The sequence below is a fragment of the Apiospora phragmitis genome (genome assembly GCF_038363925.1).
Source record: "Apiospora phragmitis strain CBS 135458 chromosome Unknown utg000009l:1.0-1189150.0:1.0-1190623.0, whole genome shotgun sequence".
NCBI classification, from domain to species: domain Eukaryota; kingdom Fungi; phylum Ascomycota; class Sordariomycetes; order Amphisphaeriales; family Apiosporaceae; genus Apiospora; species Apiospora phragmitis.
The window spans coordinates 1075991-1100277 of record NW_027117408.1 but is presented as its reverse complement, the minus strand read 5'-3'; the positions used below and the strand labels follow the sequence as shown (position 1 = coordinate 1100277).

Sequence of the window (24287 nt, the reverse complement as noted above, 5' to 3'; positions counted from 1 at the left end):
AAGTTGAAATGGTCGAGGCTTGATTTCTCACACCAGACATCTTTGCTTGTGGTAACCATATTTATAATTGCATTTTCATATTATACTTTGAAACCAACATTCAGTTGTGTTTTGGTAGCTGAGTGTTCAATTTCCGAGTGACTACTTTCCATCTAAAAGGGGTGTCAGGTGCTAGTGAAGAAGGATTATATCTACTTGAGATACCCAATCTTCCTCCAGTACTCGACATATTTACGAACCACGGCTTCATCAAGCGGACCTAGGTTGCTTAATCGGCTCGAAAGCCTCGCAGCAACTCGCGTGTCCAAAACAACTTGACCGCATGCAACGGTCTGGAAGTAGCTCTTGAAGAACAGATGTAGTTGCTGAACGGGATAATCCGCATCATTACTGCCTCTGTTGGCGACCTCTTCTAGCCACTCGTCGAAGGGAGTGACTGGTACTGGCTGGCCCAGCTCCTTGCTCAGATAGCCCATCATGTCACTCCATGGCTGCCGGGTAGGGTTCTCGAGGTGGAGAATAGTTGGGATCTCATGCGGACAGAGCGCAAAGTCCGCGATCACCGATGCCGCATCGTCGACCGGGATCCAAGATAGGCTCTAGTTTTTCAAGTCAGTCTTTGTCTAAAATAATGGAAACATTTGGTGTGATTTCGACTTACTCCGGAAAGACTAGGAGGCAGCCGATGCTTTGGCCAGTCTTGAGTAGCATGGGAATCTGCTCCTTCTCGTTCCACGCCCCCGAAAGCCTCGCGCCGGTCATCTGTCCGCAACGGATCGAGGCCACCTCCAGCTGCCCAACGTAGTCCCGGGCCGCCTGCTCGATGAGCTTCTCGCAGACCAGCTTGCCATCGGCGTACCCGATGCCACATGCTGTGTTGTCAGGGGACGCCGGTGTTTCCGGGATGAGCGAACCGCCACTCGCGAGACCAATACGGGCCGCGGCAGCAATCGAGGAAACAAACAAGAACCGTGTCGCGTTTTCTCCAGATCCATTGGTGGCAAGCTCGAGCAGGCTCCTCAGGAAGGCAAACTGGGGATGGAATGAGCGCAGCGGTAGCAGGTAGTTCATGGGCCAGGCGGCGTGGACGATATGCGTGACCATGATCTGCAGACCCGCATACGCGAGTGGGTTGAGACCGAGGTGGTGCGCTGTCGGATCGACTTCGATGGTCGCCACCTCGGCCCATTCTGTCTCCTGAAGCTCCAGACCCTTCGACTTGAGGATCTTGCGGTCGAATGGCGCTCCGCCCGGCATGGGTTGCGCGTTAGTGCCGCCTTCCTTTCGGATGAGGCCGATGATTCGCTTCACCTCCGATCGTCGGGCCAGTTCCGCCAGGCAGTGCGAGCCTAGACTGCCAGAGCTGCCGGTCAATAAGACGATGGCCTGATTGGAAGAACAATGTTGTCGCTGTTCAATTGCACCAGCTGGTCGAGAAAGGCCGAATTGCTCAACACACTCGTTAACCTCCTTGACGGCGTCAGCCACGGATGGTCCTTCTGAAACAGCCTTACGGGTGATGGCCGCCGCCATGTCTCGAATCGATGGGTTAAGATAAATGAACTGGGAAGGGATCAACTTCGCCAGATCGACCCCATCAAGAGCAGGCGTTTTCGACGCAGACGCAAGAATGATCCTGCGCAGTTGCTGTATCTGCAACGAATCAATGCCCATATCAAACAGGCTGCTCTCTCCCTCCAATCTGGAGTCTTCATTCGAAAGACAACATGCTGGCGGACGAGAGTTGACAGGCATTCCTCCAGATTATCGAGGTCCAGGGGCCCAGTCGCATCGGTGGCAGCCTGGAGCAGCTTCTGGTAGACCTGCTCAATCTCCTTGGCGAACAGTGTGTGCGTTTCCTTGCGCGCGATGGAGCCTTTATCAGTTCGCGGGACACTCTTGCCGACAGGTACGACGACGATGGCATCCGCGGATGGGACCCGGCTGAGCTGTCCATCTTCCGCCCTGCAGCTTGGACAATGTCCCATACCGAACCCCGGAAGGCCGACACCGCCTCCGGTGTATTGAGTTCTTGTTGAGGCTCAACAATGACGCCGAGGCTGAAGCGGTTGTCGCCAAAGGCCACGGCGGACTTCACCATGGCAGCATCGGTCAACATGTTCTCGAGGATGAGGGGGTCCGCCTTCTCGCCTGTTGCGAGCACAATGATGTCGTCATCGCGTCCGACGGCAGCAAAGTCCGTTTCCGGATGCTTCTCGTTTCGGATCAGCTGGTCGGCGATCTCGAACCCCTCCTTGCCAGGAGCGAAGACGGTCAACCGGAATCTCCGTTCGCCACCCCTGGGTTCCAGCTCGGCGATCTTAAACTCGACATCCTTTCGCAGCCGGAAGAAGCGCCAGTCGTAATCGTCCGACGGGACGAACGTGAGAGACAGGGGGCCGGTCTCGGTCACACCGTAGAAGTTGAGGAGCTTAACGCCTCCCGCCGCCAGCCTATCCCCGACTCCGGCACTGAGCGCGGCGCCACCTGTTCCCACGAAGTCCATGTGTGTGAGCGCCTTGATTCCCTCTTGTTCGGAGAGGTTGCAGATTTCGTCGAGTAGAAAGGGGACTGTCATCATGGACTTGGCGGTGGTTTTCCGGATGAGCTCCAGAATGGATTGTGCATTCGGGATGCCGTCGCTCGCTGGAAATAGGGTTGTCTTTCCGATCGACATGGACAGGCCCGGAGCCACGAGACCGAACCCGTGAAACATGGGGAGCGTGGTCAGATTGAGGCCTTGCGCCTGCTCCTCAGTGTGGAACTCGTGGCAGTTGACAGCCGACAGGAGCATGCGATGTGTCAGTGGAATCGGCTTGGGCAGGCCTGTAGACCCGGAAGAGTGCAGGAGCAGAATAGTATCGTCCAATTTCTGTGGCTTCTGGAAGGGTGGCAGATTACCCTCGTCCATTCCGGCCTGGCTGAACTCCTCGTATGGCTTGCTGACGATCACGAAGACGCCCTTAGAGGCCAAACCGTCAAGCGTAGATTTGAGACCGACGCTGAATCGCCGAGAAACAATCATGGTTCTGGCTGATACGGTTTTCAGAAGTCCATCAATCGCCACGAGAGGGAGGCGAGGAGACAGGACCAGCGGCTTGTAGATTGAAGGTAAGTCAGATATGGCCGCTACGATGTTCATCGCTGTCAGATGATGAAAGAAAATGAGTGCTCACAGGTGCCCCATTGCTTATCAGGGCAAACTCATGAATCACCAGTCCAACGTCGCTCTCCATGAGAAGAGCCACAGGAGCCCTCTCCGCCGTGGCGTTATCATCGGCGGCCAAGGTTTTCGAAAAGCACTTCCTGAGCCCAGGCAGCACATCGAGATACGGCCGCCTTGAACTCGGCATGGGTGACCGGACTTAGAGAGCCATCCGACTTCCCCTGGATGCAGAACGTGTGCGAAGCATTGTGGGTAGAATTGAAATCAATCAGCTCGATGAGCGATTGGACTCGGCTGCTATCCTCATCGCTTATTGGCTGATCAGACGAGAGGTCAAATCTGGCCCTCGCAAAGGGTTTTATCGTGTGTTCATGGGAGGCGCTCCCCGTTGTTGGCATTCCCTCGCTATCGTGTGCTACGGCGGACGTATTCATGGCTGATGTGGGTTATGGGTATGGTTGCGGTTCGACCAGCCGAGCTCTACCTGTATCGTATCGCTCCGTAAGGAACATCATCTCTTGTGCTCGGTGGATTTGGGTAATCTTCTTGGCAGCGTGCCAAAATAGCCCGAATGTGGAGGTGGGGATGGGGGGCCGGGATGTAACATACCCTGTATCGGCGAATTGTTGGTTCGACTCGAAAACTTGGCGGTATTAAGGATCGTTGTCTGTCCTTGAGACAAGATACTGCGGCTATTCGTCGAGTAACTGTAAATCTGTGACGCTCATTAGCGGTAGGCTGCCGTCGCATCACACAGCATCACACCAAACCACGAGGCATTACCTACCATACTTCAGGCATGGCTTCCCAACCGAGCAAGCCCCGGCCAGGGGCAGCACCCAGCAAAGATACCAAGGTCGGAACGGAAGTTCAATATGTGCCCCCAACGAGAGGGATATTGTCGACGTTGCCTTCATCATGGGTTCCATACGCCGAACTGATCCGCCTACACCAGCCGCACGGCATCTACATGATCGCCTTCCCCACCTGGTCGGGCTCATATACGCCTCATCGGTGCTGGACAAGCCGGTGCCACTGGAAGTACTCGGTAACCGCGTCGCAATCTTGATGGTCTGGACCTTCTTCTGGCGCAGCGCGGGCTGCGCGTGGAACGACAACATCGACCAGGACTTCGACCGCAAGACGGCCCGGTGCCGGAACCGGCCGATCGCGCGCGGCGCCATCTCGACCGCGAGCGGGCACGTCTACTACCTGTTCCTCGTCCTCGCCGCGCTCGCGCCGGTCCGCCTCTATCTGGCGCCCGAGTGCACCTGGGCCGCGCTCGTGTCAGTGGCGCTGGCCATGATCTACCCGTTCGGCAAGCGCTTCACCGACTTCGCGCAGGTGATCCTGGGCTGCACGCTGGGCTCCACCATCACGCTGTCCGCGTACTCGGTCGGCCTGCCCGCGCTGTCTCCGCCTTCGCGGGCCCGACGCTGTGCCTGTCGGCCACCATCGTGCTGCTCGTCGTCTTCTACGACACCATCTACGCGCGGGGCCGACACGGCCGACGACCTCAAGTCGGGTGTCAAGGGATGGCGGTGCGCTACCGCCACAACATCGAGGGCCTCTTCGCCGCGCTGACGGCGGGCATCGCCGCGCTGCTGGTCGTGCTCGGCGTCGCTGTCGGCATGGGCGGGTACTACTACGCCTTCGCGGTGGCGGGGCTGGCGGCGTCGCTCGCGACGATGGTCGCTATGACGCGCTGGAACCTCCTCCCAGCTGGGCCGGCTCGTCGGGCTGGATGTACGCTTTCGCCATCGCCAACCTCGTCACGGGCTTCGGCATGGAGTATGTCACCCGAGTTATGGGAGTTTGAAAAGGGGCAATCGAGATATGCGGGCGGAGTAGAGCCGACTGCGACCATATTACACAAGTGGCCGTGGCATCTCGGGCAGTGGAGATGCTGGGAGGGAGGTTCGCGCCTAAGTGGTGTCAGCATGATGTTCCAGGGTGGTCAGAATTTCATGACATATGCTGCCCGTGATACTCGAAACATAAGATAAGTAGCGCAGGCAGGGATATATCCAGATGGGCTTCCAAATTATTTAGCGGGTATCAGCTCAACCCGACTTGTATCACTTCTAACTTGCCATCTAATCTCATAACATACTCAAAGTATACCTCGTAGAGCCCAGGAGGTCGGACAAACTACTAATCAGTGGGGACAATAAGACTCATCAGGTATTGCAATCCACAGACGTGTATAGCCGTTTTCTCAAGATGTTGAGACATCGTCATAAAGGGCACGGGAAAAGTGGTTTAAAACAAGATCAAGATTAGTAGGATTGACCTTCTTAACCTGGAAACGCTATCATGAAGTATATACAATAAAATAAGACGAACATCCATGCTCTCTATAACCAATACGTTTCTAGACAGATCCATGATCGCTGATCGCCCCGTGCTGCCTCATAAAATCGAGCCGAAAATATATTTTTAACTTAAGCCGAATATAAAAACACATGGCACTGTTTAGCTCTGGAGGAACTTGAGGACCTGGCTAAGAAGGCTGCTCAGGTCGATAGCGGAGCCCTTGCCAGTAAGACCTGTGAGGGACAGGAGCGACGTGACCTGACCAAGGAGGCCGCTCAGAAGGTCCAGGATCCCGCCGTTTCCGGATCCGAGGACCTGAGACAACAGACTCTGGACGGTGCCGGTGACCTTGGTCAGAACGCCCTCGATCTCGTCCGATGTGCCGGCAACAACACTGCCGGTCAATTTCGACACGATAGATCCCACGTTGCCCAGGATTCCGCTGACATCCTGAACGAGGCCAGTCACGCTGGCGGTACCGCCAAGGACGCCCTTGACAAGAGGGGGTGACCTGGCCGACAATGTCGACGGCGACACCGAGAACGCCGGAGACGAGTTCATTTTCGCCGCCGAGCGTGACGTTCAGGCCCAGAAGGCCGTCGGTGATCTCGGTAGCCCAGTCTACGGCTCCGAGGCCATCAGAAACGACATTGCCGACGATGCCTTCGACCCGGGTGAGAACGGTAAGGGCCTCCTTGCTGTTCAGGATGGCGTTCAGGTCACTATTGCGGCAGGGTCAGTCGGCTTGGTTCCTCCTTAAAGCGGGAGTCGAGGATGTGGGAATGGATATACATACAGGTTCTGGCCACCACCACCAAGCAGGCCTCCGAGGAGACCACCAAGGATTCCTTCGACTTTACTCGTGCTATATAGACGTCGCAGATTAGTATATCGTCGTACGTTGAACGGGGAGGAATGTTGGATTATGCTATATGCCACTTACACCTCTGGGACAAGGTTTAGGCCGAGGCCGGAACCGTCAGAACCGCTAGCACTGCCATCACCACCGAGGCCAAGGAGACCGCGCTTGGCGCTGCTGTCTTGTTCAGCAATAGCAATAGGGTTGCCGCGCCGATGGCGGAGAATGCAGCCAGTGCGACCGTAGAGAATCCGGAGAAGCGCATCTTGGAGATAGTAGTATCGAAGTGTGGAGAAGAAAGAAGAAAGATTGGCGTGGTCGTTTAGGTTGTTAACGACGAAAAGACAGAATGCAATAATGAGTGACAAGAATGAGTGACAGAAAAATGAATGTGGGTGATACTATCCAAGAAGGATGTGAAGAAATCGAAAAACCAGTCAGGCTTTCGTACAGACGGTGGTTGAATTATATAGATGCTAGTATTCTTCTTTCTTCCCGGTCAGGGTTAAATGGCGACGAGATTATGCTCTGCTTCGTGCGTGCTGGACGGCCATGACGGCATAGGAGACCCCCCCCCGTCTCTCTCTTTCCTCAATCTTGAGATACTGATCTGCCAAATGCGTTATTAGTGGTTCTGTGTAGTTCAACATATCCTACCTGTTCTGTCCATGTCAACTCACGGCCCCCATGGTCGTAATTTCCCCTCGCCATGTGGGACGGCTAAGGACAAGGCCACGAGTGTCGATCTTGATCCGTGAGCCGTCATAACAGGATCTTCCCCACTGTCGGTCATCTCCTAGTAGCTTAGGCTTGTTTCGACTAACCGGCACTCGCCGCACGGCTCCATTGATGTTCAGCATGGAACTCCCTTTCCAGCGCCCTTCTTGGTGCCTAATTACCCCACTGCCCGGCCTGTCACCCCTTATCACCGCCCTAGTGCCGTCCATCAACACCCTTCTCGCTAGCATAATATAACGACCTGTTCTTCAATTTTACCCATTCCATACCCTCCGCTATCGGGTATACCATACACCGATTGAACAGAATGCAAGCCAACGCTCAGGATCGCCCAGTATCCTCACAACTACAGGCCGAGACCTGTGGGAAGAGGTGCAGCGAGCTCACGACCTCGAGGAAATGGACGACGAACAAATACCATTATCGTCCCAATACGACAAAGAGGACGCCTTATCATAGTCGTCTGGGTTGATTTACCGTTGGTAGAAGTCGGGTGGAGTGATGTTGCTGTCGAACAAGTCATCATCGACATCACATCTGGCCGCGCCAGAGGAGGTCACTTAGTTCTGGGCATGACCACTCCTATCACATATCTCATACGCTCCTATTCAGGCAACTTCTTGAGTCCGCTTCCATTTTCTATGCAAGTACCTGCAAGTACCTGCAAGCACTTGCAAGCACTCTGGCTTGTCAAGGTTCATCCAAGTTTGAAGTTTTCTACTACAAGTTAGTGGTGCAACGAGCTTGGTATTATTGCCTGCTGGGCGCGAGCCATCTGCACCATTTCGTTTTTTTCCCTTTCGGTCTATCGTTTTTCGTTCCAGAGTTTCTTTTTTTCTCTTTCTCGTTAGCCATTTCGGCGTCCTTCTTCATCACGGCTCGCATCATATTGAGTTGGGCTGTGTACCTGGACTGGGTCTGCTGTATTAGGTTCCGCCTGCTGGTTTGCAGCCCCTGCTGCTCCTGGCAGAGTCTCGTTGATCCGCTGCTGGGTGTGCTCCGATTCTTCCTTCAATGTCTGACACAGCTCGGCGCCTTTATCCTTCAAAGCCTACGCTTGATAATTTTGTAGCGATTCGGGCTCTGCTAGTCACTTCGCTTGCCCGTTTTCTAGGTACTCGTAGACAGTCTGTCCTGTTTATGTCTCCACCACATCCTTGTCGTCAGCCACTTCCCCCTTGAATCTTGGGATCCGCCGGTGATGTTCGAGTAAAATCCGTCAACACACAAGCTCATGCATATGCGGAGGTTCTGCGACGCTGAGCCTCCCAGTCAGACATCGGTGACGCGGTGCAAGTAAACGAGTCTGGAAAGCTTGATCTTCTGGTTGTACAGCATGAACAGATAACCGGCGACTTTTTTCAGAACGTCGTGTCACAGACTTTTGTATCATCAAAACCGGGTGTGTCTATCAGGTACACCCTCCTGCCGCTCGATTGCTAGATGGCGCCTGAGCAATCTTGATGAGTATCATAGATATGACCTCCAAAGGGGACTTACAGGATATCAGCTTGTACCCTACACAAGCGTCATTGTCCACCAGCGTGTTTATGAAATTGCTCTTACCAGAGCCTGTAATACCCATCAACCTTTTTTCTTTCCAGCGAAAGGCCGATTAGATTCCTTCAATAAGAAGACATATGACCACTTTCGAGAGCTCAATACTCACATTGGCATACGAAATCTGTAAGTGGCAGGTTATCCATGACCTTAAATTCAAAGTTGCGTTGTAGTTGACAGAAACCAGAGCAAAGGACGGGTTGGTGCTGTTGCTGTTCCCCAACCGATTCCAGGCCAGACAGGTAATCGGGCTCCGCTTGCTGCATCTCCTGGACCAATACCCGCAAGACGACGGACAGATGAGGCTCCAATAAAAGTTCTGGGCACCAGTTGCCCGACTCAGGCTCTCCAATACTGAATGTTTCGTTGCGAAAGCTTTCGGATGCCTCAAGTCTAGAATAGCTGGTGTTGCCACTTTTGGAGCATGTTTATGGGCCCAGGGAGTCCTTCGCACAGAGTTGATGACAACGGTACATCGCCATTACTGACGCCAAGACTCTTCACATGGAACAAGAAAATCAACCAGCTATCCAGCATCAATTTTGGAAGATGCGGAAGGCGCTCAGGGTGACTCGGCTAGACTCCGTAAAGGCCAACCACATCGTGATGACCAACCAACAGTGAATCAGCTGCAAGCTGGCTGGTTTGATCACGGTGGTTCAAAAATGGGATCCAAGGCCGACCGTTGAAACTGTACGCACCCTAGAGACACTGAGCTGAATATTGTGTTAATGCTAAGCAGCGTCTTTGGGCTAAGAGGTCAAGTCGGCGACTTCAGAATCGTCGAATGAACCACGGGGGGGGGGGATGCGACGGCGACACTGGAGCAAGTCGTCTATTTCCGGGAGGAGCTTATCGAGTCTACTAACACCAAGATCAAGTTCCGCGCAATGAGACACGGATACCATACATGAGATCAAATGACAAGACTCTGGAACTATCCTTCTTACCTCGCAGTACAAGACATACCTCCGAGATCACAGATAGCAATGGCACTCACAAGGTCCAAGAGATATCGAGGTGCAACTTCAGCCAAACGCCGGACCGCCAAACATTTTAGCGTAAAGTGCATTCAGGCGAGGAACAGTACATTGCGAAAGGTATGCATCTGAAAATCTGGCGGACCAACGCAATGGACAACTCACCAATCTCATCATTCAATAAGTGTATGTCATTATCATATGCCAGCTGTCCGCTATCCCTTATCATCATCGCATGCAAGGGCAAAATGAAGCTACCTGATCAGTAACTGTTGTAAGCACTGCGTCCTCCTTAGCAGCTGTTGCTCCCGATCCCTCATGCCAGCGCACGTCGCCCTCAACAACCCGAACCCCGGCGCCCGACCCCTCCCGCCGGCGGGCCCCCCTCCGCACCAGCCAGCGCTGTCATCATCCAGCGCCGGGTCAGTCTCCAAGCCGCTGGAATCCCACAAGAGCGAGGATCCACGGAGAAGCCGGAACAGGTAGTTGATGGTGTGCACGGCCAGCGAGGTCTCCAGCAGGGAACCCACAGAGCCTCCCCGCTCGGCAAACTCGCTGCGCCGCGCCCAGAGGTCGCTGACTATGAGCTCAAAGATGTTCAAAATTCCCGAATAACAGGCAAGAAACAGGAAAACGAGACCGGAGTCAGGACCGCACCGTCGCCTGGGTCGAGGGCTGCCGTGCGCTCGTCTGGGCATTGTCGCGTCGTTTGTTGGACTGGCTTCGGACTGAAGCGACGTCTCCTGACCTCCCGCGCTGGCAGCTTGGGGTGGTGGCACCTCGGTCCCCTCCGGCACGGAGATGTCCGTGACTAATAGAGGCATGATTTGCCGTGCAGCATCAATCAGCTCACTAGCAAGGCTAGAGACATCTTTTAGGATCCTCCCGCCGCTTTCTATATCCTCTCCCGAGCTCCCCAACACCGTATTGATTCTAAGGTTGAGGTCTGATAGCTTCCCATAGCTGGTCCTTGCGCCGCCGCCAAACGAGGTTGAGGGGGTTGGGGTCGGAACGTGTCCACTGGACGAGGGGGACGACCCAGGGTGGTCACCCGAACCAACTCGGCCTTCCGCATAATCGTTGATGGCCTCCGTATTAAAGAACTGAGAAAGCGGACTTGGTGTTGCTCCGGAGATACTACCCATCATATCGCGACCGATGCCATCAGTTCCGTTAGGCGACGTGGTAGGTCCCTCTTGAAAACAGGTCTCGCTCACAGGAGTGGGGAATGGAGGAAGGTCGAAGCTCGTGACGAAGCCGGATTCGAAGCTGTCATCGGGCATCATGAGCGTCTCCCAACTTTCGCCTTCGCTCGTGTTGAGTGGAAACATCGACATGACCGGCGTCTGGTATTGCAAGGGAGATCGAAGGCAGGGTCGCGAAGTCGGTCGGGAGTCCTCTTCTGAATCGGCATCGCTGGCCCTCGGGGGCATAGTGGCCGTGATTGTGTGGGTGATCGCATCCGGTATTGGCGAGGTTGAGAGCTCATCTTGCCCCTCTCGCCGCTGTTGGTATTCGTGGCTGGCCTCGGAGCCATCGTTGCTTGGTGTCCGGTACGTTTCTTCATACTGGCTCGCCTTCCTCTTCAGAGACTTGGCAGGCCTGCCAACCTTGCCGCGAACTCCCTGGACGCATGTGACTTGGGCCTTGCGACATCGTGAACATGGCTCATCCGTGTCCGGATTCCCGCTGGCCCGTTGGTCTGTCCGACTGCACCGGAGCTTGTGGAAATGGCAGCGGTCGCAAGCATAGCGTAAAGGCTGGCCCTTGACCGCACCGCCATTTGCTGCCATCTCGGTAGATACCTTATTTCAGCTCCCGCAGTGCCCGTGCCGAGTGATGCAGAGTGGTTTGAAGACGGGAGAAACTGAGTTTCGGGAGGAAACTTTGAAAGGAGCTCGCCGCTCACCCATACGAATATGCCTGCGCCATGTTCCCCTTCTCTTCCCCACTGGCGACTCATCAAGCCGGGCACACGAGCTTTCGCAAACAAGTATGTAGCCTTCTTATCACACGCCCAGCTCACTTGCCGTCGGATTTCTGGTTCTCGGCGAAGCAGAAATGGCAAGGCGAGGCCCTCATACGAGGCAAATGTTAATCAAGGTACCTGGCTGTCGGAAACCTTATCGGGCGGGTAGGGCCCAGAGTAACGGGTTGTACCGAGTGAGGAACTGGGCATTTGCCAATAAGAAGTCAGATAACACTCTACCCGTGACTGAATCGAGTCATGTATCTTGGCCATACCACGTTGCTGGAAGCCAACGGAAAAGCACGATAAAGATGGCTTGGAGTGTCTCGTGTGTGGTTGATGTCGTGTCTTTACACACAATGGTGATTGGCATACCTAGTACGGATACCTAGCTGATGTTGCACTTACCGCCTGTCTGACATTTGTGGCAGGAGGGCATGGTGTCCTAAGGGGCCTTGATTCCCTGAAAAGCTGACTCAGGGCCTCGTGGCTGGGCGAGTCATGTTATTCCACCTTCTGCTCTTTTATGGTACGAAGTTGAGACAAGACGAACCATTTCGGCGGTACTGCGCTACTTTACGTCTCAATGCAGGCTGAGCGTATGCGTCTCATTCAGCAGAGTTTAACCTTATCCCACTGAACACCGATGTAGAGATAGGATGACAGGCCGTCACTGATGACTAAAAGTGGCCTGCGGAACGCGCCCGCGGGGGTAAAGGAAGTGCGATTCCACTTTGTGGAGAGGGAACTTAATCTGTAACTTGTTGTTTGATAGGGAAAGACTAGTACAAGTTCGGACTAATGGTGCCTCCACAGCAACCTGCCACGTGCGTGCGTTCCACGACTTCCTGCTTATGCCACGCCGTTGACAGCAGCCGCCCCTCCTGCATGACCATTCACGCTCTTCTCGGCCTGAGGCCTCAGCCCCAAGCTGCCTCGCACCAAGCGGGGCACCAAGTTGCCGATAGCATCGGTCCCGAAGCTGTCGATGTTCATCGTGTCCTCGGTGCGCATCATCTTGCGCGCACGCACGTGGTCGAGCGCGTCGATCTGGTCCTGCGTCAGGCCGGCCGTGTCCACGCCGGCGCCGTGGTCGCCCGCCGCGTTGAGCGTCTCGACGGCCTTGCGCGCCTCGTCCGAAGCGACGGGCTTGAACGCATTGGCGCAGAACTCGAGCGTCTTGTTGAGCTCCGCCTGCGTCAGCTTGCTGGCCGCCGCGTCGGCGGTGCCTTGGATGACTGTTTCACGTTGAATGGTTAGCCACGGGGGGTACGCAATTACGGTAAGTGTTGGCTCACTCGGTCGGAAGAACGAGAAGGCGCGGTCAAAGTTGTCCTCGCCGAAGTCGCTCAGCACCGGCTCCTCCTGGTGCCGGATCTGCTGGTAGGCGCTGAGGACAACGAGCAGGAAGCGCGTGTACGCGTCCGCGACCTTCTTGCTGTGCCAGTCGGCCGCCGCGGCCTCGTCGCAGTCGCCCCGGAGCGCGGCCGCGATGGTGGCGGCCGCCGAGAGGCCGCCTGTGAGCGCCAGGTGCACGCCCGACGAGAAGTACGGGTCGATGAAGCAGCCCGCGTCGCCGACGATGCGGGCGTGGGGGAACGCGTAGGCCGACGCGCTGTAGGAGTAGTCAGACGCGGCCTTGACGGTGCTCACGAGCTTGCCCTTGTCGCCGATGAGCTGGCCCAGGGCGGGCGCCAGCTTCAGGCTCTCGTGGTAGTGACCTGTGGTGTCAAGTTGGGCCTCCTTCTTCTTTTGGGTGGCGATCTCTTGGTTCATGACCACGCCCACCGAGACGGTCTTGTTGTGGGGGGGATGAACCAGGCCCAGCCGCTTTGATCTAATTAGTGCGCAGAATTGCTGGTTAGCTCCGCATTCCATCGTGGTGCGATCCCAAGGTCACCCGGAGCTGTACTTACCACGAAGCGCCTCGAAGAAGGGCGAGTTCTCCCTGTACGTCCCGGGCGAATATGTGCCACACCCCTCCAGTAGCCCCAGCTGGCTACGTTCTTGAGCCCCTGGTTGTAGCGACGGTTCTTCATGTACTGCGTGCTAAGGATGCCGGCGCGGCCGCTGGCGTCCACGACGTAGTCGAACGCGATGCGGCCCGTCTCCTTGGTGGACCTAACCTCGTACGTCGCGGCGACGGGGCGCCCGGGTGGAGGTTAGGCTCTCTTCCGGCACCGTCGTCGCGTCCTGGAACTCGACGGACTTGACTTTGACGCCGTCAAAGGTCTTGGCACCGCTTTCGGCGGCGTGGCGGAACATCAGCAGGTCCGCTTCGGAGCGCACCACGTTCCAGGCGTAGTTATTGGGGCCGCCCGCGGCGATGAAGTCCGTATCTAGAAGCCATAGTCAGCACACCAAAGTAGGACAAGAGAGAGTATTATCGACTAATATGGTGGGGTCGGCGTGTGTCCACTTACATCCCTCGCGCTTCTGCCTGTTAAGCTTGAAGGCGGCACCGGGCTAAAAACTGCTGCATTACTATCACTATCCCCATGGAAGACCCAGGATTCCGTCTAGTGCTCGCTCTCTCTCTCACCTTCTTGATAAAGCCGTATGACTCGAACTTTTCCTCTAGGTCGATGAATCGGAGCAGATGTCGCATCGACGCCAGCATACTTTCGCCGATGTGGTATCGGGGAATGCATCGGCCTCTTAGCTGGACCACATCGATGCCTTCCCGGGCCAGCGCCGAGGCAGCGTAGGAACCGCCGGGCCCAGCACCTATCACCAGCACGGTGCACTTATCTGGAATCGAAGGAGACGCCATCCTGATCTAGTATTGCAGTAATATCGATGGATGAAAATGAAACAGTGACTGATTGGCAATATTCAAATGCAGTGGTGAAGCACTCTCCCCTAATTACGACACACGTGCATACCCGTCGGCGGGTTTCAGGGTGGAGAATCACGATGTAGCCGCAAAATAGAAATAATATTCTCCGATGCTCATGCTGACCACGAGGAGAACAGACGCTTCCGCCGAACCGGATCTCGCGTCATAGAACCCAACTCGGGTCGTGCGTTACTCGGGTCTCGCATCATCGTACCTACCCCAGATCTCGCTCTGTTGAAACACACCCGAAAATCTAAAGACCAGTCGAGTCTCAGCAACTTGTGGATACCAAAGATTGCACATTATGTTTCCGATTGAACATCTGGTCACCGTAATAGAACGAGCAATGGCTTGTGGCCTTCATTAGGAGAAAGAAGAGAGAAGCCGTTCTCGATTCCCCACGATATAACCAATTGGTTCATTGCTCCTCTCAATATCCACTTTGATTGATCCCAATCCTCAACCCTTCCATATCATCGGTCCAAAGCTTGCGCTTGGCACTGATTGCTGGGTCAGCCCAGTACTCAGAAAGGCGATAGCAAACAGAAGAATTACTCACCATGCTGTAGTAGACCCCCCGTTTCTGCAGCAACGAGCTGTGCGTACCCTTCTCCAGCACGGCCCCGTCGCCCAACACGAAAATGACATCGGCGTTCTGGATAGTGGCCAGCCGGTGCGCGACGACGACCATAGTGCGGGTCCGGCGCGCGCGCTCGAAGACGCCCTGGATGAGCTTCTCCGTCTCCGAGTCCAAGTTGGAGGTGGCCTCGTCCAGCAGCAGCAGCCGGGGCCGGCGAATCAGCGCCCGCGCGATCGAGAGCCGCTGCTTCTGCCCGCCCGACAGCAGCACCCCCTTGATCCCGACGCCGGTGTCGTAGCCCTCGGGCAGCGACGCGACGAAGTCGTGCATCTCAGCCTCGCGACATGCGCGCTGCAGGTCCGCGTCGCTGACGGTGGACTCGTCGGGCACGCCCAGCAGGACGTTCTCGCGGATGCTGCCCTCGAAGAGTGAGGGCTCTTGCGCCACGAGCGAGATGGTCTTGCGGTAGTCCCGTAGCCGGATGTCTTGGATGTCGATACCGTTCATTTGGATGCTGCCGGACTTGACATCGTAGAACCTAAGTAGGTAAGGAGATGTCAATCATCCAAACTTGCACAGATAGTCAAGTGGAACAAAGATACTGTACCTCTCGAGAAGTGATATCACACTAGTCTTGCCACAGCCTGTGATGCCAGCATTAGCCATGCCTTCTTGATTATGAAAATCAAATGATAGGGGGTAAGAGATCGAGAGTGTACCTGAAGGTCCCACGATCGCGGCGAACTGTCCCTTTTCTATCTACGTGGAGTTAGTACATGGCAGGCTTCGAGGTAAGACTACTTACCGTCATGTCCAGTCCGCAGAGGACCGTTACGTCCCGAGTTGGGTACCGGAACCAGACGTTCTGCAACTCCAGACGAACTCCTTCCGCTTCGTCCCCGTAGTTGTCTTGGTGGAGCGTAACGCCGCTGTCGTCGTCTTTCTCTTGGACTCGCATTGCTTGGATCCGGTTAGCTGCAACGTTTGCTTGCGCAATATCTAGAGCTTGTCAGCAAAGGCTCAGGGTATTGGGCAAGACCGAAATGAGTTACTTGGACCGAAGCTGAGCCACTGCCCAGCACCAATTGCCCCCTGTGGAAATATCATCAGTCCGAGAGGGTCATCGACGATAACGAAGATAAGATGATACTTACTTGAACTACGGCGATATAAACAACCACTGGATAGGATTGAGTCAGTGATAGCTGTGAGGATATGGTGCGTCATGAAACCCCAACAGTCCAGCTTACAGTAATTGAATGTCCAGTACTCTCCATCGACCACAAGATGGCCTCCATACCTGCGAACAGTCAATAAAACTCACGGACACCACATGTTTGTAAGGACAGGAGGACTTATGTGTGAGTACTTACCAAAGCACAAAAGCCATACACAGCAGCGGCAACGCGTCACTCGCCGCGAACACAATAGTCGCCCAGCGCAGCCTCCGGAAAGCCCGCCCCACGTGCTCCTGCAGCAAGCTCTCGTACTTGCGCGCGATGCGGTCCTCGAGCGTGAGCGCCGTGACCGTGCGGATGGCGCCGACGGACTCGGTCGCGAACTGAGCGCTCTCGGCGAAGACCTGCAGCGTGTCGCGCTCGAGCGCCTTCTCGCAGCGGATCCGGAAGAAGCCCGCGGCCAAAGCCAACGGCATGGCGCACGAGAGCGCGACGGCCGTCAGCTTCCAGCCGAAGTAGAAGGCGATGGCGAGGCAGCCCGCCACGCTCAGTAGCGAGATGGTCACGAAGGCCATGTTGGTGCCCAGCAGCTGCTGCAGCTGCGCCGGGTCCGTCGCCAGCAGGGCCGTCAGGGCGCCCGCCGAGTGGCCCTCACCGTCGAAGAAGGAGACGGGCTTGCTGATGATGTTGGCGAAGTACTCGCGTCGGTAGACCGAGGTGATCAGCTGTGGGAGTTGCCCGAGACTCGTCAGTAATGCGAAGCGTCGTGGTCAGAAGTTGACAAACGTTTTCTGTAAACTTCAACTTACAAATGCGATTCTTGTCGAGGCAAAGCCCAACGCAAAGTATCCCAAGCCCACCGCACCGGCAACCACGACAAACATTAGGCACCAGAAGTTGGTGATTTGGACCAAGGTGTCACCCCAGAACGCGAAGGATGATATCAATGTCGCAAATAAGTAGGCCTGGACAGGGGTGCTTGCTTTGACAGCCAGAGTTAGTGACATCATACCAGGAGCGAATGAGCAGACTCACCGCCAGCAATGAGGGCTCCGACCAGCAACATCAGGTACCATGGCCAGAGTGGTTTCTGCTCCAACAGCATGCCTCCAAGGCTCCTCATAGCACCTTTAGGCTTGTAGGCCTTCTCCCTCCTAGCCCCGGTCATGGTTTCCGCGCCGTCCCAGGATCCAGGGTCATGAGATCCATTGTGCGCTTGTCCGCCTCGGTGAAAGCCGTGTCAGACAACTCATCAGCCATAGCGCTGGCACTTGCCCCTTCTTCCACCTCCTCGCCATTACCACCAGCCCCATGATGATGCCCCATGCCCAGCTGTTGGGCGTTGGTCAACAGCCAATAGGGCCCGCCGTGCTGGGCCATGAGTGACTCGTGGTTCCCCCACTGGACCACTTTCCCTTTGCTGAGGACGACGATGTGGTCGGCCTTCTTGACGGTGGACAGCCGGTGCGCGATCATGAGGGTCGTGCGGTTCCGCGACACGCGGTCCAGGGCCGCCTGCACCACCTTCTCGCCGCGCACGTCGATGGAGCTCGTCGCCTCGTCCAGGATGAGGATCGCCGGCTGCTTCACGATGCTGCGCGCGATGGCGATGCGCTGCCGCTGACCTCCGCTCAGCTTGATGCCTGCGTCGCCGACGGAGGTGTCGAAGCCCTATGATAGTAGCATATATGCGGTTAGCCGCTGTTAATCAATGGCAATGGCTGATGGAGGTGGGAGACGAGTCGGTAGTTAAAGGGTTCGGTACTCGGGTACGGAGAGTGAAAATCAAAGGGCAGTAGTAACGAAGGCGGTGTTTCTTACTTCGGGTAAACGCAAGATGAACTCGTCCGCATACGCTTCGCGGCAGGCCACCTCGACGAGCTGCCTCTTCTTGGCCTCCGTGGCATTCTCCCATTCCGTGCCTACGAGACCATTGGCTACGTTGTTGTAGATGGTGTCGTTGAACAGGAACGGCTCTTGTTGCACAAGGCCTATCTGCGACCGCCACCACTTCAAGTCGATGTCATGAAGTTTCTTGCCGCCGACTGTGATGCTGCCATTGCGAAAGAACGCAATCTGTCAAGGGGGGGATTCAGCGTTAAAGACAGTAGGTCCTAAACTGGCTAAGGGGCCCAGACATCAACTCACCAGCTTGTTCTTGTCAGGGTCACCATCGAGCTCATACCACCGCTCGATCAACCCGACAATGGTACTCTGCCCGATCCCGAGGGCCCGACGATGGCCGTCACCTTGCCCGCGGGGAGGACGAGCTTCAGCTCGTCCAGGACCTTCATCGGCCGGGTCGGGTACGCGAAGTTCACATTCCACAGCACAATATTTTGGGACGCTGACACCTCGGGACCCTTCAGCCCACTGGTTTTGGGCAGCGGTGCGTCGATGCCGTTAAACAAGATGCTGGCGGCCCCTGCAGACCGGGCCGCGGCCGAAATGGGGCGCCGCGATGTTGCCTACTGTCATGACGGTCATCATCACGCACATCAAGACGCTGATAGGAAAGGTCAGCGAGAAGGGCACTGTTCTGGGTGGGGTGGTTCCTTCTTTACCATACTTACATGATGAGCGTTCCGACGTTAGGTATCTCGAGACTGAGAAGCATCCTCACCGCAAACCAGAAAGCCAGAGCGAATGTCCTTGTTTCACGTCAGCATTTCCCCAGTGACTGTATAAGCTTAATAGAAATTGAAACTCACGCTAATACGCTGAAGTAGACTGTTGTGGTTGGTTAGCAAATGTAGAAGTAGGTAATAGTGATTGACTAGGGCGACTCACTCGTGGCTTGCTGAATGGCGATAACCTTGGAAAGACTCATACCCCGGCGCTGCGACTCAGCCACCCAGCGCGCATACCTAACCACCATCTTAGACTCGGCGCCACACGCGGCGATCATACGGATGGAGCCCAGGGCCTCGTTGGCCGTGGCCGACGCCTTGATATTGGCGTCCTCGACCTCCTTCATGTTGCGCGTGATGAACGGGATGGTGATGCAGTAGCACAGCGTGATGAGCAGCAGGCCGCTACCCGTGACGAGGGTCAGCTTCCAGCTGTGCAAGAAAGCAATGACGGCGGCCGACACGATGAGCGACAGGCTCTGCAGCACGGCCGCGAGCTTGTCCGAGATGCCGCTCTGCAGCATGTTGGCCGTCGTCGTGATGATGGCGGCGATCTGACCCGGCGGCTGCGTGTCGAGGAGCGAGACGCGCTGGCCCAGCAGGGCTTGGAGGTACGCCAGGCGCATCGCCGAGGAGATGCTGAGGCTCATGGTTTGGAACCCGAGCTACGTGTGTGTGTTATTTAGATATCAATGAAGAAAACGGGCTCGAGAAAAGCTTCATATGTGTCTTGGGACATTGTTGGGACGTACCGTGGCTATGTACCCTAGTACGAAGCGCCCTATGAAGATGTACACGATATAAAGTCTACAAGAAGATTCAGTGCTTACCCTTACTCGTTCAGGGTCATGTTGATGGAAGGGGGGAATCTTACACGTTCTGATCAATGGTGTGCTTCATGATCTGCTGGGCGGTTTCGCCCTCCCATGTTGCCCTTGCGGATGCGAAGTTGCCGACCAACCGACCTATCGTAGGCAAAGTCAGGAAACGCCAGTATTAAAAGGAATGGTGAAGCAATCCTGCTCTCTCACGACTGGCAAAAAGGGGATAGGAAAGCCTACCGAAGATTATGGTCATGGATGGGAAGGCAATCCCGGCACAAGTTGATGCAACAATCGACGAGGCCAGAACAAGCCGACCGCTCGTGGTAGTATAGGAGAAGATACGCTTCATGTAAGGTATCAGTACAATATCGAACCGCCCGACTTCGGAATGGTGACTTACAAGAAAGCTTGACAGTGTCTTCTTACGGCGCGCCACGTTTGGGGGTTTCAGTCTTGGGTCATTGGGCGGCCCGGGGGTGCAGCAGAACCACCAGCACCAGCGGTGGCGGCGGCAGCGGCGGCGGCAGAGGAGGTGGCCCCTGGAAGATGTGGTGGGAGCCCATCTCCTCCGAGTGGCGGAGGGTGTGAAGCAGACTCAATGGTAGCCAACGGCGCTCCATGAGAGGAAGAGGCCCCATGCTCTGTCTCGTCCACTACCGAGATGGAGCCCAGCGATGCTTTCAGTAATATGTTACGGCGGTGCGTGGACGGCTTTGCTGGGGTGCCGACCCGAGTCCGACAATGAGGTCGAGGACACCTTAGATGCCACCGAGGCCGCCCGTCCGGGCGGCGGGGCAGAGTGTACCAGGTCCGTCGAGGAGCCATTGCCCCCAGACAGTATGACCACCGACGGCACCGTCACTATCTCGTAACCGGCTCCGTTCTCCGACATACGTCCGCCGACACGCGTTGGCCTTGGCGTGTAGAGCCGACTGTTCTCTTTGGACTTTGCCATATCTGCCTAGCAAAGACTAACTTGCAGCTCCCAGTACATGCGATCAGTATGATACAAGTGGCATTCCTCAGACCTGCTGGACACACAAGCTCTCATTGAGACGGTTTATGCTTAGAGGCAACCCCCAGTAATGCAACTACAGAGGCGCGCAGAGACTGCACCAGCAATACCTCCACAATGGGCAAACCTTAGAGAAGAGCGTAGAGCAATGTGCTGAGGAATGATTAGAACCTTGCGTAACGTGGTTTGCCAATCGCCTGCGCAGGAATTGTTCAACGGAAGAAGCCGGGCTTTGGCGTTGGATTCGCGCATGGATGCACTGCAACCATATATTCCTTACGTGCGGCGCAGGCTAAATATGCTGGAAATGCGATAGGAACTTCGGAGCCTAACTCCGGGTAAACCGAGCCTGGCACAAAAGCAAGTTGGCACCGCGGCACTTGGGGTACCGACGCATGAATCTGGCATCTTTGACGAAATGAATGAACGAACCCTGGACGGTATAACGAAGGCTATAGCACGCAACCTGAGCCCGATGAAGGTAGGGCCCGGGAGATCTCCCAGAGAAGGGGGTTCGATAGGGTACCTGCGGCGGGTACGCGCTTTTCCCAAATACACCGGGAACAGGCAGGTATCATGTTCGTGTAACATTACTTATCTGCAGGACGAGGGGGCGATTGAGGGCCAGACCATATCACCCTTTCATCATCGGTGGTACCACCATCATTTACTTGGTGACAAGGACAGATTTTTCTTCTTCAGCGATCATGTGGTCACATTCGGTGGTACTCACAACTGACACGTGCCAGAACTCATTTTACAGGAAGGAATCAAGGTAAGAGCCAGTAAACAATCTATTGAGGTAATGCATAACGAACAAACACGGGCTACGATCTTCGTCGTGTAATCAAGAGGACACCTCGGCGATCATGTTTCGGATGACATCGCCTAGCTCCTTGACCACCCCCTTTCCCGCGGCAAGGTATGCCCCTTGCCGTGATCGAATATGTAGGCTGTATCCGGGTCGCACGTGTTGTAGAGCGCCATCGATCCCGAAACGTAAGGATCCAAAGAACCGACTGGTGATAACAGCCCGTTAGTAAGCAGGAGGAACAGAGAACGACATTGAGTAGCGGAGTGTTAATCAACTCACTAATATGGCAAGTGTGAATATCGATCATGAGATCAGACTCGTCCGAGAGCACCATCTTGTAGACTACGGGGTCCAGCGGCGGCCACCCCGCAAAGAAGACGGCGCACTTGATCTGCGGCTTCCGGCCCGCCTTCTCGCGGCGGCGCTGCTCGTGCAGCAGCAGGGTGCCCGCGACGGTGGCGCCCTCGGAGTAGCCGATGATGCCCTCAAAGGGCCCCTCGCGCTCCATGATGTCAAACAAGAATTGGATAGCGCGGTCGGTGCTCAGGACGCTGCTGCCAATACCCTCCCGCATCAGCTCCCGCATCGTGTCCTCGGCCGTGTCGCACTCGGGGAAGTCGCGGATGCGCGACAGCACGTCCGTCTCGGCCGTGTCCTTGTCGTCGGGCTCGATGAAGCGGTAGTAGGGCGGGTTGCCGAAGAAGTCGGCGAAGCCCTTGGGCGGCACGGCTTCACATGGCGCGTCGATGAAGCGGAAAGACGCTGTGTCATCGGACATGAGCTCCTTGACTAGAGGAGCTTGTTCGCGAGAAAGAATCAGTCATACAGTTCACCACCTTCGAGAACGTCTAATAAACTTGTGCACAATCATACCGAGCTGAATTTGGAATTTCTAGGTGGAAATCAGTCAACAGAGCCAAGATCGAGTAGAACAGAACCTCACCAAAACTCACATCTGCGCTTCCATAGGCGCCTGGCAGGCACAGGAACTTCATCTTGGGATTTCTAGATGATGGTGGTCTAGGATTGAATGATGCGACTCTGTATGTGGTTGGTAATAAGGGAATCTAGAAAACGAAACGACTGGGAGGGTATATCTGCGGTTGTGCTCCCACCACGATCAAGCCAAGCTCTGCAATGCGGTCTCATTCATCTGTCTTGCGTGATAAGTTTTGCTTGGCAAGAAGAGACGCAGTGAAGTTTGCTGCCACATATGCAGCTCACGAAGGCGCAGACGTTCGAAAACGCATAATACAGGTGGCGGAGAGAAAGGGCAAAAAGGGGTGGTTTGAGAGATTCGTATGATGCTGCATGTCCAGCTGCTTCCGTAGCTAGGAGCTTCCGTGATCTGAAGGGTAAGGTAATAAGCAAAGCCATTCATGTGAGGCATTCATGCAATCAACATCGGGCACTTGGTTACATGGGGAAAGGTTCCCTGATTCCTGCAAGTGGCCTGTCTATCATCCGGATAGGGTAGTTGGGAGCTTGACGCCGAGCCTAATTGGACTCCCCCGGAGCCTCTGGGATGGCAATACAGCGTGAAGGGCCCAGAGATCGTTATCCAGCCATGCACAAGGGGCCCCACCCTCGCCCCGGTCTCGGTCCCGGATAAAGGTGAGAAAGGGGGTGGGGAGCCGCTGCAGGGTGACGATTTCAGTACAAGACAGACAGCCGGCTGTACCACCCGAAGCCGCCAAAAGATACCCGTGCGCCATTTCTGCACGAGATAGATGGGATTGACGTTTAGTGTAAGTTGCTAGGCTAGCTAGGCCAAGCCTTTCGCGTGTCTACCCCCACCAATATGCCCTGCATCCTTGAGCTCCAAGTGCCGCGCGCCAAGGCCGTCATATCAAACGTCGCAATCAAACGACACTCTAGTGTCGTAGTCTGTCACCACCGTCGCGGCCGTCGATATTAACGTATCAGGCTCATTGTGTTGCAATTCGAGAAGAACGGAAAACTCCGTCTCTCATGTAGATCGTAACGTAGCATTCCCGAGAGGAACCTTTTGATAAAGCGCAAGCCACGATTTGCGTAACCTGTAAATCCATATGATCATGCAGTTGTGATTTTTGACTCCTGTGGTTACATGTGCGGTACTTCATATTCGGCGCGAGATCCCATAACTCCCAGGCGATTGCGTATACCCCAGTTACAGCAGAAACCGGGTCATATACTAATCAAAAGTCAGATCCGATTAAGGGCCTCCGGCCTCTGGGAACCGCCCTCCGAGATTACAATCTGCGAGCGTTCTCTGCTTCGATCTGAATGGAAATCAAGGCCAGGCTAGAATGCTGCATTGCAGTATCACAGCCTGGTTACGGAAAGACTTTGGATTGGCGGGGATGTTCTGTTCAGGCTCTTATCCGGATGAGGCTTGCCATCGTCTCGTTTCAGCGAGGAAGTTTTCCCTAGTGGTAATAAAATGCGGGTTATAGGATCGACAATCCACGCGCCAGACATGACAACATATATGATATGCTCTGGGATTATGTAGCGTCCCAGGTACGAAGACGGTGACTCTGACCAATGAGACCAGAGAGATCAACGGCCGGGTTGCCGAATTCAACTGCCCGCGTTATCGATACCCGCAGCGATCCAGGATATAGGGACGGTCTTTATGTGCTGGGGGATCATGAACATGCCATTTCAGCAGCAGTTTCTCCTTCTATCCGTTGCCAAATAGTTTCGGATAGACTAGAATGGAAGTAATGTCTGAGTACTGCCTAAAGGGCCGAGGCGTAGAAACTCCGTTCTGAGGCCGGAATGATCATCCGCTTGGCTGTAGATCAAAGCCAGCTTCTGAAAAATTAATTAGA

The 24287-nt window shown here is 55.3% G+C and overlaps 9 protein-coding genes across 9 annotated transcripts; 2 read left to right on the top strand and 7 right to left on the bottom strand.

Moving 5' to 3' along the window:
- Positions 1-191: 191 nt before the first annotated feature.
- Positions 192-3600, bottom strand: PG994_009823 (uncharacterized protein; the record flags this gene model as incomplete). Its single annotated transcript, XM_066861232.1, has 6 exons — positions 192-597; positions 662-1695; positions 1725-1949; positions 1991-3097; positions 3177-3302; positions 3334-3600. 6 exons carry the CDS (start codon positions 3598-3600, stop codon positions 192-194), a joined length of 3165 nt encoding a protein of 1054 aa, XP_066713402.1.
- Positions 3601-4084: 484 nt separating this feature from the next.
- Positions 4085-4750, top strand: PG994_009822 (UbiA prenyltransferase; the record flags this gene model as incomplete). Its single annotated transcript, XM_066861231.1, has 1 exon — positions 4085-4750. The coding sequence occupies one exon, from the start codon at positions 4085-4087 to the stop codon at positions 4748-4750; it is 666 nt and encodes a 221-aa protein (XP_066713401.1).
- An 891-nt stretch (positions 4751-5641) lies between these two features.
- Positions 5642-7011, bottom strand: PG994_009821 (uncharacterized protein; the record flags this gene model as incomplete). The annotated part of the gene is made up of 5 exons (XM_066861230.1): positions 5642-5932; positions 5994-6204; positions 6279-6347; positions 6426-6606; positions 6999-7011. 5 exons carry the CDS (start codon positions 7009-7011, stop codon positions 5642-5644), a joined length of 765 nt encoding a protein of 254 aa, XP_066713400.1.
- Positions 7012-9873: 2862 nt separating this feature from the next.
- Positions 9874-11412, bottom strand: PG994_009820 (uncharacterized protein; the record flags this gene model as incomplete). Its single annotated transcript, XM_066861229.1, has 1 exon — positions 9874-11412. The coding sequence occupies one exon, from the start codon at positions 11410-11412 to the stop codon at positions 9874-9876; it is 1539 nt and encodes a 512-aa protein (XP_066713399.1).
- Positions 11413-12440: 1028 nt separating this feature from the next.
- PG994_009819 (uncharacterized protein) lies at positions 12441-14361 on the bottom strand (the record flags this gene model as incomplete). Its single annotated transcript, XM_066861228.1, has 5 exons — positions 12441-13445; positions 13505-13709; positions 13798-13927; positions 14012-14024; positions 14074-14361. The coding sequence occupies 5 exons, from the start codon at positions 14359-14361 to the stop codon at positions 12441-12443; spliced, it is 1641 nt and encodes a 546-aa protein (XP_066713398.1).
- Positions 14362-14900: 539 nt separating this feature from the next.
- PG994_009818 (ABC transporter family protein) lies at positions 14901-19465 on the bottom strand (the record flags this gene model as incomplete). Its single annotated transcript, XM_066861227.1, has 19 exons — positions 14901-14927; positions 14987-15545; positions 15615-15651; positions 15727-15766; positions 15813-16006; positions 16060-16099; positions 16162-16187; positions 16258-16307; positions 16381-16910; positions 16995-17167; positions 17221-17409; positions 17457-17856; positions 18007-18261; positions 18334-18399; positions 18423-18539; positions 18619-18691; positions 18759-18836; positions 18897-18915; positions 18976-19465. The coding sequence occupies 19 exons, from the start codon at positions 19463-19465 to the stop codon at positions 14901-14903; spliced, it is 3363 nt and encodes a 1120-aa protein (XP_066713397.1).
- A 632-nt stretch (positions 19466-20097) lies between these two features.
- On the bottom strand, positions 20098-20277 carry PG994_009817 (uncharacterized protein; the record flags this gene model as incomplete). Its single annotated transcript, XM_066861226.1, has 1 exon — positions 20098-20277. The coding sequence occupies one exon, from the start codon at positions 20275-20277 to the stop codon at positions 20098-20100; it is 180 nt and encodes a 59-aa protein (XP_066713396.1).
- Positions 20278-20313: 36 nt separating this feature from the next.
- PG994_009816 (uncharacterized protein) lies at positions 20314-20511 on the top strand (the record flags this gene model as incomplete). Its single annotated transcript, XM_066861225.1, has 1 exon — positions 20314-20511. One exon carries the CDS (start codon positions 20314-20316, stop codon positions 20509-20511), a length of 198 nt encoding a protein of 65 aa, XP_066713395.1.
- A 990-nt stretch (positions 20512-21501) lies between these two features.
- On the bottom strand, positions 21502-22463 carry PG994_009815 (uncharacterized protein; the record flags this gene model as incomplete). The annotated part of the gene is made up of 4 exons (XM_066861224.1): positions 21502-21673; positions 21744-22266; positions 22315-22360; positions 22422-22463. The coding sequence occupies 4 exons, from the start codon at positions 22461-22463 to the stop codon at positions 21502-21504; spliced, it is 783 nt and encodes a 260-aa protein (XP_066713394.1).
- Positions 22464-24287: the final 1824 nt, after the last annotated feature.